The sequence below is a fragment of the Mirounga angustirostris genome, unplaced genomic scaffold, assembly GCF_029215605.1.
Source record: "Mirounga angustirostris isolate CCGP_5_RB_7025 unplaced genomic scaffold, mMirAng1.0.hap1 SCAF_7, whole genome shotgun sequence".
Lineage (NCBI taxonomy): Eukaryota > Metazoa > Chordata > Mammalia > Carnivora > Phocidae > Mirounga > Mirounga angustirostris.
Window position 1 is genome coordinate 12,846,980 of NW_026991715.1, and position 20,304 is coordinate 12,867,283.

General features: G+C 38.6%; 1 protein-coding gene across 2 annotated transcripts in view; it reads left to right on the plus strand.

Annotated features, from left to right (window-relative positions):
- Positions 1-20,022, plus strand: part of COMMD10 (COMM domain containing 10) — a 212,669-nt gene extending 192,647 nt beyond the window's left edge. For both annotated transcript variants that reach the window (XM_045891298.3, XM_045891307.3), the window contains exons 6-7: positions 18,931-18,990; positions 19,719-20,022. In XM_045891298.3, the coding sequence (XP_045747254.1) occupies positions 18,931-18,990; positions 19,719-19,757 (99 nt within the window). In that variant the 3' untranslated portion in view covers positions 19,758-20,022. The remainder of the gene's footprint in view (positions 1-18,930; positions 18,991-19,718) is intronic.
- The last annotated feature ends 282 nt before the right edge of the window (positions 20,023-20,304 follow it).

A 20,304-nucleotide genomic window follows, 5' to 3' on the forward strand; every position in this document is an offset into this window, starting at 1 on the left:
TGGTGTTAGTCATGATCTCTCCCCTTTCATTCATAATTTTATTAATTTGGGTCCTTTCTCTTTTCTTTTGGATAAGTCTGGCCAGTGGTTTATCGATCTTATTAATTCTTTCAAAGAACCAACTTCTAGTTTCATTGATCTGATCTACTGTGTTTCTGGTTTCTAATTCATTGATTTCTGCTCTAATTTTAATTATTTCTCTTCTCATGTGTGGCTTAGGCATCGTTTGTTGCTTTTTCTCTAGTTCTTTAAGGTGTAGAGTTAGTTGGTGAATTCGGGATTTTTCTATTTTTTTGAGTGAGGCTTGGATGGCTATGTATTGCCCCCTTAGGACCGCCTTTGCAGTATCCCGTAGGTTTTGGACCGATGTGTTTTCGTTCTCATTGATTTCCATGAATTGTTTAAGTTCTTCTTTGATTTCTTGGTTGACCCAAACATTCTTGAGCAGAGTGGTCTTTAGCTTCCAAGTGTTTGAATTTCTGCCAATTTTTTTCTTGTGATTGAGTTCCAGTTTTAGAGCATTGTGGTCTGAGAATATGCAGGGAATCATCTCAATCTTTTGGTATCGGTTGAGACCTGATTTGTGACCCAGTATATGGTCTATTCTGGAGAAAGTTCCATGCGCGCTCCAGAAGAATGAGTATTCTGTTGTTTTAGGGTGGAATGTTCTGTAAATATCTATGAGGTCCATCTGGTCCAATGTATCATTCAAAGCTCTTGTTTCCTTGTTGATTTTCTGCTTAGATGATCTGTCCATTGCAGAGAGTGGAGTATTGAGGTCTCCTACAATTAACGTATTGTTATCAATGTGACTCTTTATTTTGTTTAACAGTTGGCTTATGTAGATGGCTGTTCCCATCTTGGGGGCATAGATATTTACAATTGTTAGATCTTCTTGTTGGATAGACCTTTTAAGAATGATATAGTGTCCTTCTGTGTCTCTTATTACAGACTTTAGTTTAAAATCTAATTTGTCAGATATAAGAATTGCTACCCCAGCCTTCTTTTGAGGTCCGCTGGCATGGAAGATGGATCTCCATCCCTTCACTTTCAGTCTGGATGTATCTTTAGGTTCAAAATGAGTCTCTTGTAGACAGCATATGGATGGGTCCTGTCTTTTTATCCAATCTGCAACCCTGTGCCGTTTTATGGGAGCGTTTAGGCCATTCACGTTGAGAGTGATTATTGAAAGATATGAATTAATTGTCATCATGTTGCCTGTGAAGATGTTGTTTTTATAGATTGTCCCTGTAAATTTCTGTTGTATATCACTCTTGGGGTCTTTCTCCTTTTATAGAACCCCCCTTAATATTTCTTGCAGGGCCGGCTTAGTGATCACATACTCTTTCAGTTTCTGCCGGTCGTGGAAGCTTTGCATCTCTCCATCCATTCTAAATGAAAGCCTTGCCGGATAAAGTATTCTTGGCTGCATGTTCTTCTCATTTAGTACCCTGAATATGTTTTGCCAGGCCTTTCTGGCTTGCCAGGTCTCTGTGGGTAGGTCTGACGTTATTCTGATGTTCCTCCCTCTGTACGTAAGGACTCTCTTCCCCCTAACCGCCCTTAAGATGGTTTCCTTGGGGGCGCCTGGGTGGCTCAGTCGTTAAACGTCTGCCTTCGGCTCAGGTCATGATCCCAGCGTCCTGGGATCGAGCCCCGCATCAGGCTCCCTGCTCTGCGGGAAGCCTGCTTCTCCCTCTCCCACTCCCCCTGCTTGTGTTCCCTCTCTCGCTGTCTCTCTCTGACAAATAAATAAATAAAATCTTTAAAAAAAAAAAAGATGGTTTCCTTGGTTCTAAGATTTGCGAGTTTTGCTATTACATGCCGGGGTGTTGGCCTGTTTTCCTTGATCTTAGGAGGGGTCCTCTCTGCCTCTAGGACTCGAATGTTTGTTTCATTCCCCAGATTAGGGAAGTTCTCAGCTACGATTTGCTGAAATACATCTTCTAGCCCTCTCTCTCTCTCCACTCCCTCCAGGATTCCAATTATTCTGACATTGGAACGCTTCATGGTGTCACTTATTTCTCTGGTTCTCTTTCCATGGATTCTGAGTTGTTTTTCCCTGACCTCCTCTTTTCCCTTTTTATCTATTATATTGTCTTCCAGGTCGCTTAGTCGTTCTTCTGTCTCAGTTACCCTAGCTGTTAGATTATCTAGATTGGATTGGATCTCATTGATAGCATTTTTAAGTTCTGCAAATTCCCCTTTTATTTCTGCCCTTAGAGACTCTGTGTTGCCATTAATTGATGTCTCCATTCTAGCCATTGTCTTCACAATTGCTAGCCTGAATTCCATCTCCAACATCTTGGTTATATCTGCATCCATTTGTAAATCTGCAGCATAAGTCATAATTTCTGAGTCTTTTCTGTTTTGGGGGCTCCTCCTAGTCATTCTGTTGATGGGTGTTTGAGGGAATGTATAGAGTCCAAATTATTGACCAGAACTCAAGCAAGATGCACCTGTTTTCTTGGGACCTTAGGGTTGCTGGCCTCTTATTTTCCCAGCCTATCCTCTGTGGGAGGGGCCTGCCACGCTATTACTCAGGCAACTCTGTTTGGGCAGAGTTGCCTTGTGCCCCTGTGGTGGGGGATGGGCTCAGCGGTAATCAGTTTTGGGGGCTTTTGTTCTCTGGCGGCTTTCCGCGTCTCTTCCACGAGTCAGAGCAGAAGAGACCGTTTCCAACCCTCTGCCTCAGAGCAGAGAGATGGCAGTCTGTTCTTCAGTGAGCTCTCCAGGCCACGCTGTTTCTGTCCGTGCTGTTATAAACTGCAGCATCCTGGGTTGTGCACTCCTCCGCAGCGCTCCCAGATCTGCCTCCAGGTTGGGGCACATCTCTGCCTTTTATGCTTCTAAAACCGCCAGCCGCTCCCAGTTTGCACACAAGCGCACGCGCGTGATCCCGCCACTCCGGGTTTCTGTCCCAGGGGCTGCAGTTCGCCCAATCAACCCAGCCGCTCCAGGTTTCCGTCCCAGGGGCTGCCCTAGAGTCCTTTCCCCGCCGCTACCGGTCTGAGAGTCTGTGCCCGGTCCGCAGTGCGCGAGTCTGTCACTCACCGGTGGTGTAGGATCCCCATGGCCAGGCACCCTCCCACTGCCCTTTATCCTCCGATACCTGCCTGGGGAATCACGGCTCCCCACTTCGTACCTCAAAACCAACCGCCTGCGGCTATTCTGTTTGTAGAGATCCAGATCTTCTTACATCTCAGGTTGGTTTCGTGGGTGCTCAGAGTGGTCTGGTAGATATCCAGCTCAATTCCAGGGACCAGTTGAAATAGGGTCCCCTACTCCTCCGCCATCTTTCTCCCCTGAATTTCCCAATAATTAATGACAGATACAATACCACAGCTCCCAGGATCATTTCCAAGTCTTTACATATTGAGGGACTGGACTACAAATCTTCTGAGATCTTTTTCACAGAAGTTTCATCTCTAATAAAAAATCTTGGCAGAACTCTTGGGGCGCCTGGGTGGCTCAGTCAGTAAAGTGTCTGACTTTGGCTCAGGTCACAATCTCGTGTCCTGGTGATGCAGTTTTAGAATGGAGGTGAGGTGCGGTGGGTTGAGGTCTGGAGCTGAGGATCGAGAATGTCTTCAGTCTGCAGTTAGAATTTTAAACATTGCAGTGGTACCGTGTTAGCTTTTGTGAAATAGTCCCAGTGGTTCTTCTTTTATTTTTTTTTAATTAATTTCACTAAGACAAAAAGATTAGCTTTTTTTTTTTTCTGAAAAGTTTTGAGGATTTGAAGACTTTAACTTCACATTATTTCTCCATTACTTAAGACACATTGGTGCCTCAGCAGCCATATTTATCAAAATATTTAGCCTCAGCATCACTTTTATGTATTTCTGTGTAGACTCAGAGAGGGGATGTAGATGTGCAGATTCATGGAGAGAACTTTTTTCTATAAATTAGCTTGATCTGCAGGTGAATGTGCTGTTTTATCTTGAGTGATCATAACACTAAAGTGGAAAGAACAATGATTGGTCTCCCCATAATACCACTTCCTGTTGGTTCATCTTTGTGGGACCAGCTGCCTCATCTTTTGAATAAAAGGGTTGAACTAGGTTATTGCCAAAGCTCTTTCTTACTGACATTTTGTGGTTCTCTTCACGACCTCAGTTCACCATGTAATATGCTTGTGTAGGTTTGCCTTTCCACATCTTCAAGCCCTAGAATTGAAAAGGACCTTGGGAGGTCATGTAGTCAAGCTCCTTCAGAGAAAAGGGAAAATTTGCTTTCCCTCCATCTATGGTGCTTTTGCTTGCACCTTCTCAAGCTGGCATCCTCTGAATCAGAGCTGATTGTAACATCTGTTACCCCTTTAGTTGCCAGGATTGATTCCACTGATCTGACAGATGGGCAGAGGATCCCTTCCTCCCTTCTGTCCCATGTACCTTCTTCCTATAGTTGGGAGCGTAGCCATAAATGGCAACCAGCCCACGTAGAGAAGGACCTTTCTTTGGTCAAGTGTAGACACCTTCCTGGTTGTCGTTGTATTGGCACTCTGTAATGTTTCTTGAATGATGAAATATTATGGACGACAGAAGTGGCTAATGCTTGTATGTATCAGTAGAATTTCATGGGGTTTTTTTGTTTTTTTCAGTCTGTGGTGAGAGCTTAAATTACATCCCTAGTTTTTTTTAGCAATAATAGTGAATAGAGATTCTGGAGTATATTTACAATTACCTATTACTGCGTATAGTTAGAACATAATCTGTAGGTGTATTTATCAAATGGTACCTAATGATTTTTGCTTTATAAGCCCATTCAGCATTCAGTAGAGCTTGAAATACTATTTACATGTTATCTTTGCCCTTCATTTCCGTCACTGAAAAGGAAAAAAACTTGCTCTTTAAGTACCCAGCAAAGTATTTTTAGATTCAGTCAGAACAGGAGATTAGTAGTTTTTCTTTTACTGGAATCCTTCACTCATTTTCTAGTTGAAAAGCTAATTGTATCATTTCTAATTCCGACATCCAACTTAGCAGTGTAAATTTGGTTTAACTCTTAGCTAGTTGATATTTGTGTTATTTAGAGGCTGTTTTTACTTGGATAATTTGTGCAGAGGCTAATGCATTTCTCTCTTGGAAAATGTATATGTGTTCCTAATTCCTAACTAATGGGAAAGCAAAGGATATTTTTACTGTCAGCTTTCATCAAGTGAGACTTCTCTGAAGGCCTTACTAAGTTTTATTTCCATGGGAATTTTGCTAATGGGTATATGCAACATTATCCAGGTGCTTGTAGACAGGACTACAAATTAAAAATGAAAAGGAATGAGTGAATACATCTTTCTTGTCTTTTAAGAAGGTGGCAGAATTTTAATCTCGCACTCTCATTTTCACTTTGCAGTGTGTGCAGAGAAGATGCAGAAAGTCTAAGTTGGGTTTTAATGCAGGAGACCAGCTTAGGCAATATAAGCAATGAATTTCCTAAATGGGTTCTTGGCTGTAATCTTATATGTTGAAGGCAGAAGAAAGAGAGTAAATCTACTCTGTGTATGTTTACCTAACAGTATTAGTGACTTTAATGTGTTTTACCGGAAAATGGAAGACTGAAGACATATTTAAAAATAAGCTACCCAGTTTTATTGCCTGTATACTAACTCACTAAATTATTTTGATCCATGTAATAAATGCCCACCATACATTACCACGTACCATGCAGCTGTCAGTGCTCTTAACTTAATTTCTCTGAACAGAATTTGTGGGCCTGGTGGTACTTGTCATTTATGGAACACCCACCTACTCTAGATACTGGAATTCCATAGGGTTCAGCCCCAGGCTTTCCTCTCTTTTCATACTGCATTCTTTTCCTGGGCAATGGCATCCACTCTTGCAGTTTTGTTCTTGTTTGGTTTTTTGTGTTTTTTTTTTTTAAGATTTACTTATTTTAGAGAGAGAACACAAGCAAAGGGAGGGACAAGGGGAGAGAATTCTCAAGCAGACTCCCCACTGGGCATGGAGCCCCACATGGGGCTCGACCCCAGGATCCCAAGATCATGACCTGAGCCAAAACCAAGCCGGCCGCTTAACCAACTACGCCACTCAGGCACCCTAAGAGAGAGAATCTTAAGCAGGCTCTGTGCTCGAGATTTATTTATTTATTTAACAAATAATTTTATATTTATATTTATTTAATTTATTTAATACATATTTATTTATTTTAGAGAAAGAGCATGAGCAGGGGGAGGGGCAGAGGCAGAGAATCCTCAGGCTGACTCCCTGCTGAGCACGAAGCCCAAAGTGAGACTCTATCCCACAACCCTGAGATAATGACCTGAGCCGACATCAAGAGCTGGAGGCTTAACCGACGGAGCCACCCACACACCCCACGCTCTTGCAGTTTTAAGTATCAATATATCATAACAAAATATATGTTTCTCTTACCTAAGTCTCTTTTTTGGCTTTCTAGACTTATTTCATTTATTTTCAGGGAAATCTCACTTAATCAAGCTCATTGTATCTGGAACTGCCCCTTTGATTCTCTCCTTCTTCAAATCTCTAGAGTTTCCTTATCTCCGCTGCCGCCATCCAGTTTCTCTTGCCAGAAAGCTGAGAGTTATTCTAACTTCTTCTGTTCCTTCACACACACACACACACACACACACACACACACACCCTTACTCAAATCTCTCACTAAGTGCTATCTCTTCCACCTCTAAACCATATCTCAAGTTTTTCTACTTTATCACTGTTGCCATCACATTAGGTCAAATCACTATCTGGCCTGGACTAATGCAGTAGCCTCCTAACTGGTCTCTCCACATCCGTTTGGCCAATTCCATTTACAAATAAAAACCAAGGGCAGTTGTTAATATGTAGATACAATTATATCATTCTTACACTTAAAACTCTCCAATGGCTTTCCATTGTTCTTAAAAGAAAGATCTCTTTTGTCCATCCCAGAAGATGGGGTCTATCTGAGTTTGCTAGGGCTGCCATAACAAAGTACGTCAGACTGGGTCACTTATAACATAAATTTATTTATGCACAGTCTGGAGGCTAGAAATTTGAGATCAAGATGTCAACAGGATTGGTTTCTTCTAAGACTTCTGTCTTTGGCTTGTAGATGGCCATATTCCCCCTGTGTCTTCACATGGTCTTCCTTCTGTGTGTGTCTGGGTCCTAATCTCCTCTTATAAGGACACCTGTTGTTGTTGGACTCAGGCCCACCCACATGACCTCATTTTACCTTAATTACCTCTTTAAGACCTCAACACTGTATACAGTTACATATTGAGGTACCAGGGGTTAGGATTTCAACGTGAATTTTGGGGAGACACAACTCAGCCCACAGCAGGGCTTAAACTGATGGTTGAGGGAGGAGTAAACATGTATAAAATGCACTACTCTGAGTAACGTTTCTTTGTTCCTTATGGTCTTGCTTCCACTATCATCTTTTCATCAAAATCTTAACTGCTATTAGGTCCACATATTGCCTTAAATAGCTTTTAAAAAGATACTAGAAACAATTGTGTACAAGCATCTATTTCAGTCCCTGTTATCATTTCTTTCGGGTATATATTCAGGAGGGGAATTGCTGGGTCATATGGTAATTCTTTGTTCAACTTTTTCAGGAATTTCATGCTGTTTTCCACAACCACTGCACCAATTTACATTCCTACTAGCAATGTATATGGATTCCAATTTCCCTACATCCTCACCAACACTTGGGTTTTCTCCTCCCCACCCCCCAAAATTATATCCTCCTTAGTTTCTCATTGCAGTTTGATTTGCATTTGCCTAATGACTGATGATATTGAGTATCTTTTCATGTGCTTACCTAACTATTTGTGTATCTTTTTTGTTCCATCCTTTGCCTTTTTTAAAAAATTGGGCTTGTCTTTTTGTTGTTGAATTACAGGAGTTCTTTATATATTCTGGGTATTATACTCTTATTAGATAATGATTTGCAAGTATCTTCTTCCATCCTATGGGTTGTCTTTTTTCTCCCTCACTTCTTTTAAATCTTAAAAGATTTCCTTTTCCTGGCCACTTACCACTGAATCTCCGCCTACCCACCTCCAGACACACATCTCCTTTCCCTGCTTTATTTTTCTTCCTAACACTGAACAACAGACATTCCCACACGTATGTATGTAGATTGTTATTGTTGGTGGTGGTGGTGTTACAAATCTTATTTGTTGTCTGCTTTTATTAACTAGAAGGAGGGGAATTTTTGTCTCTGTTACTCCTTAAGTATATGTAGTGTCTAGACTAGGACTTGTAGATATTTAATCCGTATTTATTCAATAAAAATGAATGAATGAATTCAACACCTAGCAATGCCATATTTTTTTTTTTTTTTTAAGTTGGGGAAATCAGCACACGTACAGAGAAAGAGTGCAGTGATTTGTAAAAGAGCACCTTTGGCCCCCCCATGATCAAGAAATCTATACAGTATTGTCATTACGTCAGAAGCCTCCCTTATGGCTCCTCCCAATTACTTCCTTCTTTGTCTGGTCACCCAGACGGGATCACTATTTCTGATACTTCTGGTAATATCTTTGTTACTTTCTTACTTTATAGTTGTCCCACATAAGCATTTGTCTCTAAAACCTCTTTTGCTGTTGTTTTTTAAATCCCCATATAAATGAAACCAATCAATATGTGTCTTCTGTGCCTTTCTCTGGCATTTAGATTATTTGAGAGTTGTGTGTGATACCGTATTTAGCTCTAATTTATTTTCAAGTCTGTATAACGTTCCATTGTATTGGTATACTACAATTTATTTATATATTCTTCTGTTGAAAGAGATTCCGGTTACTTCCATTTTTTGGTTCTTTTGAATATTGTTGCTGTCATTATTCATGTACCAGTCTCACGGTGTCCAAATGTGTACATTTCAATTGAACATAATACTAATACTTAGGAGTGAATTTTGGGGTCATAGGGTATGACAAGTTTTCAGAGTAGTTACACAGATCCACAGATTTTCATGTCTTCCCACAATATGGTTGCTAATGTATTTTCATATGATTTTGGCTGTTTGGACATCTTTTGTGAAGTGACCATTCAAGTCTCTTGTATGTTTGTTTTGTTTGTTTGTTTTTCTTTTTTTAAATCAGAGCAAGGCTGTCAAGCCAGGGCACTCTTGAGCAACCTGGACATACCCCTCTCTGTTGGGGAAACTGCCAGGAAACCTACCAAGAGGAGGGCTGTCCATAATTTCTAGGTTCTTTCCCACTTGTATTCCACCCGAGGCAGACTTCGAGATCAGCACATTAGCTGCAATCCCTTTTAACAATCTCATCTGGCATCATGCAAGTCTCCCACTAGTTCACTCTTTCACGCCAGCCAAACGCTACCACCCACTTGACTTTCTTTTTGTCTTTCATGAAGTATAATTGATACAACATGGTATTAGTTTTAGGTGTACAACACAATGTTTGGGTATATGTTCCCATCCATTTTTCAACTGAGTTTTTTATTGATTTGTAGGCATTTTTGTATATTCTGCATATGAGTCTCTGGCTTTCCTTTTAGTCTTTTGATGATGTGACTCAATGAATGGAAGTTCTGGATTTTAATATATTCTCACTGATTATCAGTCATTTTCTTTATAATTAGTTTATTTACTAGCAGCTTATTTGCCAACTAAAGATTATATAGTTAGTGTATTTTCATGTCATTTTAAAGGAGTCTTTATATACCCCAGGGTTATAGACAAATTCATGAATATTTTCTTTTAGCTTTTTCATTTTATCTTATCCATTTAGAACTGCACTCCATCTGGAAGGAAATGAATAAAAACTGGCAGGAAAGTGTGGGATATTTGGGAGATAGTGAGTACAGCAGTTTGGTTGGAGTACAGAGATTTTTTTTTATTTTGGTGGGAGAGTCTTGTGGGAAAAAAACTTTTTAAGTTAGATTAGGGAAGATTGTGTAGAACTAAGAAAAATATTATTCTGCTCTGTTCTCACATGAGCAGGTGTGATTTATCGTAACGTCCGAAACATGTTGGGTATAAGCACTTTTGTCTCAGAAAAGGGAGCATGCAGTCGTGTGCATGACTCAGTACACATCACCCATCCTCTTTACCCCCAACCAAACAATCACAACAAAAACCTATCTTACTTACTGACTTCCCTGTTAATGTTTAAAAAAAGTCTTCATTTATGTGGAGGAGTGTGTCTAATACTATTTTGACCTAGTTGGGTGTCGTTAAATTACTTCCCTTTTTTCTAGTAACATTTACCTATTGATGGTTATCCCTATTTTATCTCAGGTGGAAAGAACAGTTCAGGATAGCCCTTACCTTCCTGCTCTGACTCTTCTAGTTCATTGTCCATTGTTACCTGGTTGTTTTCCTCAGGTAGCTTTCTTACCACGGTGCGCCTCCAGGTGCTCATCTTTTAAAGAGGAATATTTTATGGCATGCCTGCCTCCTTGGACTGTTTTAAAATTAATATGAGGTATTGTAGGTGATTACCAGTGTCAGGAATTTTCAGAATACTTATCATCATATGAGCCCATTCTTTATTTTTTACTTTTTAAATCGAGTATTTATTTTTTTAATTCAAATTTTAGTTAACATACAGTGCAATATTGGTTTCTGGAGTAGAATTCAGTGATTCTTCACTTAATGCAACACCCAGTGATCATCACAAGTGCCCTGCTTAATGCCCATCAGCCATCTATCCTGTCCCCCACCCACCTCCCTCCATCTACCCTCAGTTTGTTCTCTATCATCATGACTCTTTTATGGCTTGTTTCCCTCTCTCCTTATCTTTTCCCCTTTCCCATATATTCATCTGTTTTTTCTTAAATTCTGCATATGAGTGAAATAATATGGTATTTGTCTTTCTCTGACTGATTTATTTTGCTTAGTATAATACCCTATAGTTCCATCCACATCATTGCAAAAGGCAAGATTTATCCTTTCTGATGGCTGAGTAATATTCCGTTGTATATATGTACCATGTCTTCATCCATTCATCAGTCGATGGATGTTTGAGCTCTCTCCATAGTTTGTGAGCCTATATTTTATTTGTGTGTGAAAAACAACTGTAATGCTTTTTATTTAAAAGCACATTTATGGAATTTCATATTGTCTGCATTTACAGGAAGAAGGAATGTTAGAAATACACATAACCTGACAATTTTTGTGGGACCCATGTAGTCTGTCTCTAAAAAGAGTTTTCCTAGGAGTTATCCATTACATCTAAAGCCCTAGGGTGAATTTTCTTTTTCTTTTTCTTAAAGTATAGTTGATGTGCAATATTATATTACAGGTAACCCTTGAACGATATGGATTTGAACCAGGCAGGTCTACTTATACATGGATTTTTTTTTCCATTAATACAGTACAGCACTGTAAATGTATTTTCTCTTCCTTATGATTTTTTTAATAACATTTTCTTTTTTGTAGCTTACTTTGTGATAAGTATATACAGTATATAAAGTAAAAACAGTATACAATTCATGTAACTTACAAAATATATATTAATCAACTCTTTATGTTGCCAGTAAAACTTCCTGTCAACAGTGGGCTATTAGTATTTGAGTTTGGGCAGAGTTAAATGTTATATGTTGATTTTCGACTATATGGGGGGTTAGCACCCCTAACCCCCACATTGTTCAAGGGTCAACTTTAGCTTCAGTGAATCACTTCAGTACAAGTGATTCAACATTTATGTGCATTACAAAGTGATCACCATGATAAATCTAGCTACCATCTGTCACCATACATAATAGTTACATAATTATTAACTATATTCCCTGTGCTGGACATAGTATCCCTATGTGTTATTTATTCTATAAATGGAAGTTTATCCCTTTTAATCCTTATTCCCTGTTTCACTTATCCCCTCATCCCTCTCCCCTCTGGCAGCCACCAGATTGTTCCCTGTATCTGTGAGTCTGTTTCTGTTTTGTTTTGTTGGTTCGTTTGTTTTGTTTTCTATATTTCACTTGCAAGTGAAAATATACAGTATTTGTATTTCTCTGTTTGACTTATTATTTCACTTAGCATAATACCCTCTGTGTACATCCATGTTGTCACGAATGGCAAGATTTCATTCTTTTTTATGATTAATATTCCATTGTGTTTATATATACTGTATCTTCTCTATCCATTCATCTATTGATGGACATTTAGGTTGCTTCTGTATCTTGGCTGTTATAAATAATGCTGCAGTGAACATAGGTGTGCATATCTCTCTTCAGATTGGTGATTTGTTGTTGGTGGTTGTTTTTCTTCCCATAAACACCCAGAGATGGAATTGCTGGACCATATGGTAGGCCTATTTTTAATTTTTTGAAGAACCTTCATACTGTTTTCCATAGTAGCTACACCAATTTACATTTCCACCAACAGTGCAGGAGAGTTCCCTTTTCTCCCCATTCTTGCCAACACTTGTTATTTCTTGTCTTTTTGTTAACAGCCATTCTGACAAGTCATGAGATGATACCTCACTATGGTTTGGTTTTGCATTTCCCTGATGATTAGTGATATTGAGCATCTTTTCATGTGTCGTTGGCCATCTGTAAGTCCTCTTTGGCAAAATGTCTGTTCAGTCCCTCTGCCCATTTTCTAATCATATTTTTGGGGTTTTCTTTTTCCTATTGAGTTGTGTGAGTTTTTTATATATTTTGGTAATTAACCCATTATCAGTTATATCATTTACAAATATCTTCTTTCATTCAGTAGTTTGCTTTTTTGTTTTGTTGATGGTTTCCTTTACCATACAAAAGCTTTTTAGTTTCATGTAGTCCCATTTGTTTACTTTTGCTTTTGTTGCCCTATCCTGGGGAGACAGATCCAAACAGTCTTGTTTAGACTGATATTGAAGAGCTTTTGCCTGTGTTTTCTTCCAGTAGTTTTATGGTTTCTGGTCTTAAACTTAAATCTTTAATTGGTTTTGAATTTATGTTCATGTATGGTGAAAAAAAGTGATTCAGTTTTATTCTTTCACGTGTAGCTGTCCAGCTACATTTATTGAAGAGACTGTCTTTTTCCCATTGTATGTACTTGCCTCCTTTTTTGAAGATTAATTGACTGTATGAGCATAGGTTTATTTCTGGCCTCTCTCTTCTATTCTATTGATCTGTGGTATGTGTGCGCACGCATGCCAGCACCATACTGTTTTGATTACTACAGCTTTGTACTATATCTTGATATCAGGGATTGTGATACCTCCAGTTTTGTTCTTCTTTTTCAAGATTGCTTTAAGTTATTTGGGGTCTTTTTCATTCCATACAAACTTTAGGATTGTTTGTTCTATTTCTGTAAAAGATGCCATTGGTTTTTTGATAGGGTTTGTATTGAATCTGTAGACTGCTTTGGGTAGTAGTAACATTTTAACAATATTATTTCTCCTAATCCATGAGCACAGAATATCTTTACATTTGCTTGTGTCATCTCCAGTTTCTTTCATTAATGTCTTGTAGTTTTTAAAGTACAGGTCTTTCACCTCCTTGGTTAAATTTATTCCTAGGTATTTTATTCTTTTTGATGCAATTGCGAGAAATACTGTTTTTTAAATTTCTCTTTCTGATATTTTGTTGTAATTGTATAGAAATGCCACAGATTTATGTATCTTAATTTTGTATCCTTCAACTTTACTGAATTTATTAGTTCTAGAGGTGGAGTCTTTGAGGTTCTCTGTATTTAGTATCATGTCATCTGCACATAGTTTTACATCTTCTTTTCCAGTTTGAATGCTTCATTTCTTTTTCTTGTCCAATTACTATGGCTACGACTTCCAATGCTGTGTTGAATAAAAAGTGTCGATAGTGGCATCCTTGTCTTCTTACTGACCCGAGAGGAAAAGCTGTCAGCTTCCCACCACTGAGTGTGATGTTAGCTGTGGGTCTGTCGTAGGTACATTCCTTCTGTATCCACTCTGTTGTGAGTTTTTATCATAACTGTATGTTGAATTTTATCAAATGCATCTTCTGCATCTGTTGAGATGATCATATGATTTTTACCCTTTTTGTTAGTGTGGTGTATCACGTTGATTTATTTGTGGATGTTGAACTGTCTTTGCATTCTTGGAATAAGTTCTACCTGATTGTGGTGTATGATCCTTTTAACGTACGGTTGAGTTCAATTTGCTCATATTTTGTTGAGGATTTTTGCATCAGTCTTCCTCAAGGATATTGGCGTGTGATTTTCTTTTTTATGGTTGCTTTGTCTGGTTTTGGTATCTGGGTAATGCTGGCCTCCTAGGATGAGTCTGGAAGCATTCCTTCTTCTTCAGTCTTTTGGGAGAGTTTGAGAAGGATAGGTATTAACTCTAGTTTAAATGTTTTATGGTAGAATTTACCTATGAGGCTGGTCTAGGACTTTTGTTTGTTGGGAGGTTTTTTTTTTTTTATTATTACTGATTGAATTTCATTACTATAGTGATCAGTCTGTTCAGATTTTCTCTATCTTCTGGACTTAGTCTTGAAAGATTGTATGTTTATAGGAATTTATTCATTTCTTCTAGGTTATCCCATTTGTTGGCATGTGATTATTTGTAGTACTGTCTTACGATCCTTTGTATTTCTGTGGTATTGGTTGTAATTTTTCCTCTTCCATTTCTGATTTTATTTATTTGGGCCCTCTCTTTTTTTTCTTGATGAGTCTGGCTAAAGGTTTAGCAATTTTGTTTATCTTTTCAAAGAACTAGCTCTTAGTTTCATTGATTTTTTTTGGTCTCTATTTCACTTATTTCCACTCTGATCTTTTATTATTTACTTCCTTCTACTAACTTTGGGTTTTACTTGTTCTTTTCTTGTTCCTTTAGGTATAAGGTTAGATTGTTTGAGATGGGACTGTATCGCCATAAACTTCCCTCTTAGAAGTATTTTTGCTATGTCCCATAGATTTTGAACTGTTGGGTTCCCACTTTTATTTGTCTCAATGTATTTTTTTATTTATTCTTTCTCTGTTGACCTATTGTTTATTATTAGCATGTTGTTTAGCCTCCACATGCTTGTGGTTTTTCCAGCTTTCTTCTTGGGATTGATTTTATTTTCATACCACTGGGGTAGCAAAAGATGCTTGATATGATTTCAGTCTTCTTAAATTTATTAAGACTTGTTTTGTGACCTAACATGTAACCTTTCCTGGAGCATGTTCCATGTGCACTTGAGAAGAATATGTATTCTGCTTTTGGATGGAATGTTCTGTATATGTCTATTAAGTCCATCAGGTCTAATGTATCATTTAAGGCCAGTGTTTCCTCATTGATTTTCTGTCTGGGTGATCTATCCATTGAAGTAAGTGGGGTGCTGAAGCCCCTACTATTATTGTATTACTGTCATTTTCTTCCTTTATGTCTGAATTTACTTTTTTTTTTCTTCTTCACCAAATCTACTAAATGTTACCCATGAGTTATCCTGGATAATAGCAGGTATCCATTGATATTCCTTTAAACACACAAGCAGTAAAAAGCCCTCCCAGAAATAATTTTTAGTACTTAACTAGTCATTATATTCCTTCAGAAGACAGTATAAACTCCCTGTTAGAATTACCATTTTTTTTAATTCTTTCAACTTAAAGTATAATTTGCCTTGTATGAAAATGTTGTTTGTATCTGATCACTGGAAGAATGGGGATGTAATGTTCTCATAAACTTTTTTCTTAAACACTTGGCTATGTAAAAAGTAAAATACAGTACTATCTAAAGATATGTCTGTATACACATGTATATAAAAAATACATACATGTATTAGTTTGTTTCACCAAGTGATTAGAGGTATGTAGTTCAGTTTAAAATACTTTTGGTGGGTACCTGGGTGGCTCAGTCGTTAAGCAGCTGCCTTCGGCTCAGGTCATGATTCCAGGTCCTGGGATCGAGCCCCGCATCGGGCTCCCTGCTCAGCAGGAGGCCTGCTTCTCCCTCTCGCACTCCCACTGCTTGTATTCCCTCTCTCGCTGTGTCTCTCTCTGTCAAATAAATAAATAAAATCTTTAAAAAAAATAAAATAATAATAAAAAAATAAAATACTTTTGGTATATGGTTGACAAAATGACAGAGCATTTTGATTACTTGGAACTATAGTTTTACATCACTAAGATATTTCTCTTCTTATTTAGTATGACATAATAGGCCGCAGTTTATTATCCAGACTATCTTTCTGACTCTTTCGGGGTGGAGGGGGGTGGAAACGGGACCAAATAGTCAAGTCTCATTATCTACTGACAGTGATAGGAAGCACATGGATAATTAAACCCATTGTCAGATATAGTCTAAGAACTACTGTAGCCATGATTTTCTACATCTTCCTCCTGAAAGCTTGTTGTTAGAGTTGCGACTGATAGCTGAGATGGCACTGGTTTGAATTTCATTTTTATTTTCTCTTCTTCCCTTAACAAACATGCTAATGAACCATGAGTTGAGTCAGAGGTGTCCAGAGTGTTCATAGAGCTAGACAATCCAAGCCCAAGCACCCCTGAAATACTAATAATTGAACTCTCTTAAACTTAATGCACTTCTTACATCCTTGTTGGGTCTAGACTGCCACTGATTTGTGTCCAGACAAGAAACTGAAGAGAAGTTGTTTGAAAATATGCTTCCTTAGTGAACAGAACCTTCCATACATTTTCTGAAGAGTAAACAATGAAGCTAGAGAATTGATTGTGGTTTGATAAAGCAGATTTGTGACTTTCTAGTTAAATTCTCAAAAAAGGCTAAGAGTATGTTTTCCTCCTAAAAACGTCATGGTCCAAGGAAGGATATTGATCACACCCATTCCTGATATTTGTGGGACCTAAAGCAGGAGTAAAAATGGAGGCCTTGGGTCATATATCTAAATTTAAAGTCATAAATAAAGTTACCACACTACTAAGTAAATGCAATCTGTACTCCTTTCTTGATAATATACCTTAAGTAATGTCCTGGAAGGCGAGATTTAGATTTAGAATTCTTGGGCTCTCTGGGGTTCCATGTCAGAACATGACAATGTGGGGAGTTGGCTCTTAGCCAGCCCCCCTTTCCTTTTTGTCCTACATATCTATCTGAGTTCCATCATTACCCTCCTTAAACAACTGCCCTTGGCCACCCCTTGGGTAAACATAGATTCTCAAATTCTAAGAATAATCTCTGTACACGTAGATACGGAACACTTAAAGCCACTCCTGTATTCTCCCGTATTCTCGTGGTCTTCCCTAAGTCACTGTGGGTTGAATGAGAAATGATAATGATAATAGCTATCAGTGATTATACCTGCCAGACATTGGCATAAGTTCTTTGCATATTTTATCTCAGGTATCAGCATTTCCCCTTCTTGGGGCTAAGTATTTCAGTAAAGCAAGACACTAAATATATATACACATCTCTCGCTATATATATACATATACACATACACAACACTCAGGTGCGGATGTGCACACACGTTATTTTAGTTGTTGTTATTTTAAGAAGTATGTTTTCAAAGTCACCTTCCTTCCTTTTCCTCAGTGCAACCTTTTAGAAAACACTAACTTGAAACAAAGCAAAATCCAGGAACCAAGAACCCAGCTTAGCTGTGACCTCAGATGTACGAACAGCAAGCCAGTTGTTCACAAACTGATTCAGTCTTCAGCCCCTCCTAACGTTTGGATTGGGGGGAAAGTAATAAACTTGCCTTGCTTTTCCATAGGGTAAACTGAGGCCTGTCTTCTCCCTTTAACTGCTGGGAGGAAATACAGCACTGCTAGGTAATGCTGATTTGAACCTTTGGAGGTTCAATGATGTGTGTGAGTTAGCCTACTACTTTTTTATCCTTCCTGAAGGATGAGGCTTTAAAGCAGATATGCTGCTTGATTCATTTTAAAGCTTAACTACCTACGTAGGTGTTTTACAGGAGCAAAGAAAATGTGTGGAATTTGATCCTCTGTACCTTGGCTTCTTGAAAAGGGAGGTGCCATATCTGAACATAGCCCCATTGACTCTCCTGGAGTTAGCTGGAGATACTTTGATTTGAAAATGTTGGCTTTGTAAGTAGAAATGGAAACCATTAAAACAGATAAGACAAAGAGAAAAGGAGCCATAGAAACAGAAGGAGAATTAGGAGAATGTTGGAAATGACTTCAAGCAATTACATACATGAATCCATGTCTCTTTTCAACCTTTGTCCACTTCTTCAGTTCATGGTGCCCATTGGATGTCCCGTGAGCAAAACAGTGTGGTCAGAGCAGGAAGCCCATTCTTGGCCTTCTCTCCTCATTAACTTTCATTTGCCAGAGATAACTTGAATAAAACAGACAGGTTGACCAATCTTCAGGAACTACTTTAAGTGTTCCCTCAGTTTACAAAGTCAACCCAAAGCAGGTTGGTGTGGGCCAGATTCCTGTTGCAGTCTGCCGCACCATCGTGCGGACGTGCCCGGTATCCCTCAGCACCCACGGCTCCCGTGAAGGTTCCCCCGTCACATCTAAGGCGAAAGGAAGGAGTGTGGTTAAATCTCCGCTTTGAAGCTGTCATGTTAATTGTGAACTTTTGCTGAGTCTGTACGTTAGAAAAGGTAACCATCTCAGCATGTTAAGATCGTAACTGCTAGATTAATGCTCGGAGGCAGCAGCTGTGCTGACGGGAGGCATTCATGGCTGGATGAGTTCAATCACATATGCTGCGTCCAGTGTCTTTGAGTAATGGTATTTGCTAGATTCCAAATGGACTGCTGAGAAACATGAAATGCAATCTCCTATATTATCTCTATCTTGAGAAAAAAAATAGGTAATGAAATTGTTCTCTTGCTGGCTTCTATTTTATTAACCTTTGTGGAGTCAACGTAAAGAACAGATGTCCCTATAGAGTTGAAACCTTTAGCTAAAGTGGAGTGTCATTAAGCGCGTCTGTGAGTTCTAGCAACAGTGGGGTTGAATGGAGCAGGTAAGTATTTTTTTAAAACCAGTCAGAGAATAATAGGGCATATTCTGGGGCTAGCTGGAGAGAAGAAACTGCAGTGTGCATTGTATACAACTAAATTCATTCTTTCTTTTTCTTCCTTACAGAGCGTGGAGAAAGTTCTTGTGGAATTCAGTCACAAGGAATTGTTTGATTTCTATAACAAGGTCTGTATTTTTAAAATAATTTCTGCTATGTGGGGTTTTACATAATGTTGCCTTCTTTTTATGAATTCTTATTTTTAAGTGACCTGTTATGGAGCTAAGTTCTTTAAACATCCCTTGTAAACACCGTATGTTTCACGGCGGGAAGCATTGCCAAGCCGAAGAGAATCTGACAAACTAAATCAGGAAGAAAGTGGAAATGGTTTTAATTAAAGCTATGGGATTGTTACTTTAAAGCAAAGCATTCAGTAATGAACTATGTGGTACCAAGCCACACTGGCACTTTAGGTATATTTAACATTAAATATTTTAATTTCTGGGCCCAAGAGGAAAGGGAGGTGCCAGGCCTGTAAAGATTTATCTTTGAGTGTTTGTCATGTTTCTTTCCAAATCCTGACTTTGTGAGCCAGGAAGATGCACTCCCCCACCCCCCAACTTCAAAAGTCTTGTGTAGTGATCATTTAAATTAAAACAGCTGAGTGTACTTAAAATAGTAGAATTTAGAAATCCTCCTTGGCACATTGGAAAACTTAGATCACAGCCATGAATTCTAATACCTTCATATGAAAAGAAAACTTTCCTACGTGGTGAATCTGTTGCTGTGTGAATGGATTTAATATGCATGGTTGCCGCTGCCAATCTGTCCCTCCCCTGGGCAAGTTTCTGAGCAGCCCTTCATATGCATTTCTCGCCTTTCAGCAACTTTTCTCTTGTTTTGTCTTTATGAATAGCTGGAGACCATACAAGCGCAGCTGGATTCCCTCACATGATGTTCCTGAAGACTGGCTTCTCCATCACACTCCTGCCACCTCATCATTCTGCACTGACGATGGGCCGCCAGGTTATGTTTTCCGAAGGATTCAGTAGCTTTCTTCTTGTAAACGACAGGGCTTACCGCTTCTTAGAGAAATAACAGCCAAGGGAGATCATTGTTTCGAGAGCTTCTAATACCCATTCTCTCCTTCTGTGAGCCAACGGCAAACAATTGTAAAGAATGCTTTCGCTTAAAAGGAAACAGTAAATACCATATTGTTATTACTGTCTTGTTTTGCTTTATTGCCTGACCTGTTCATTTTTTACATATTTGATGACACCTTTATGTATCAAGGAGGCTCCCTGGATACAAGGGATAATGTGTACCTTAGAATACAAAACTCCAGTAATTACCTTATTAAAGCAAGAAAGCAACCAAATGCAATCAGATACTCTATTTTTCCTTGAGTATATGATGTTTTGCTTGGGAAATAACATAGGAAAGAAATTTAAAAGAGATGGTAGTAGTGTATCAGTTAATTCCAGTGTGAGCTTCTCAGTGCA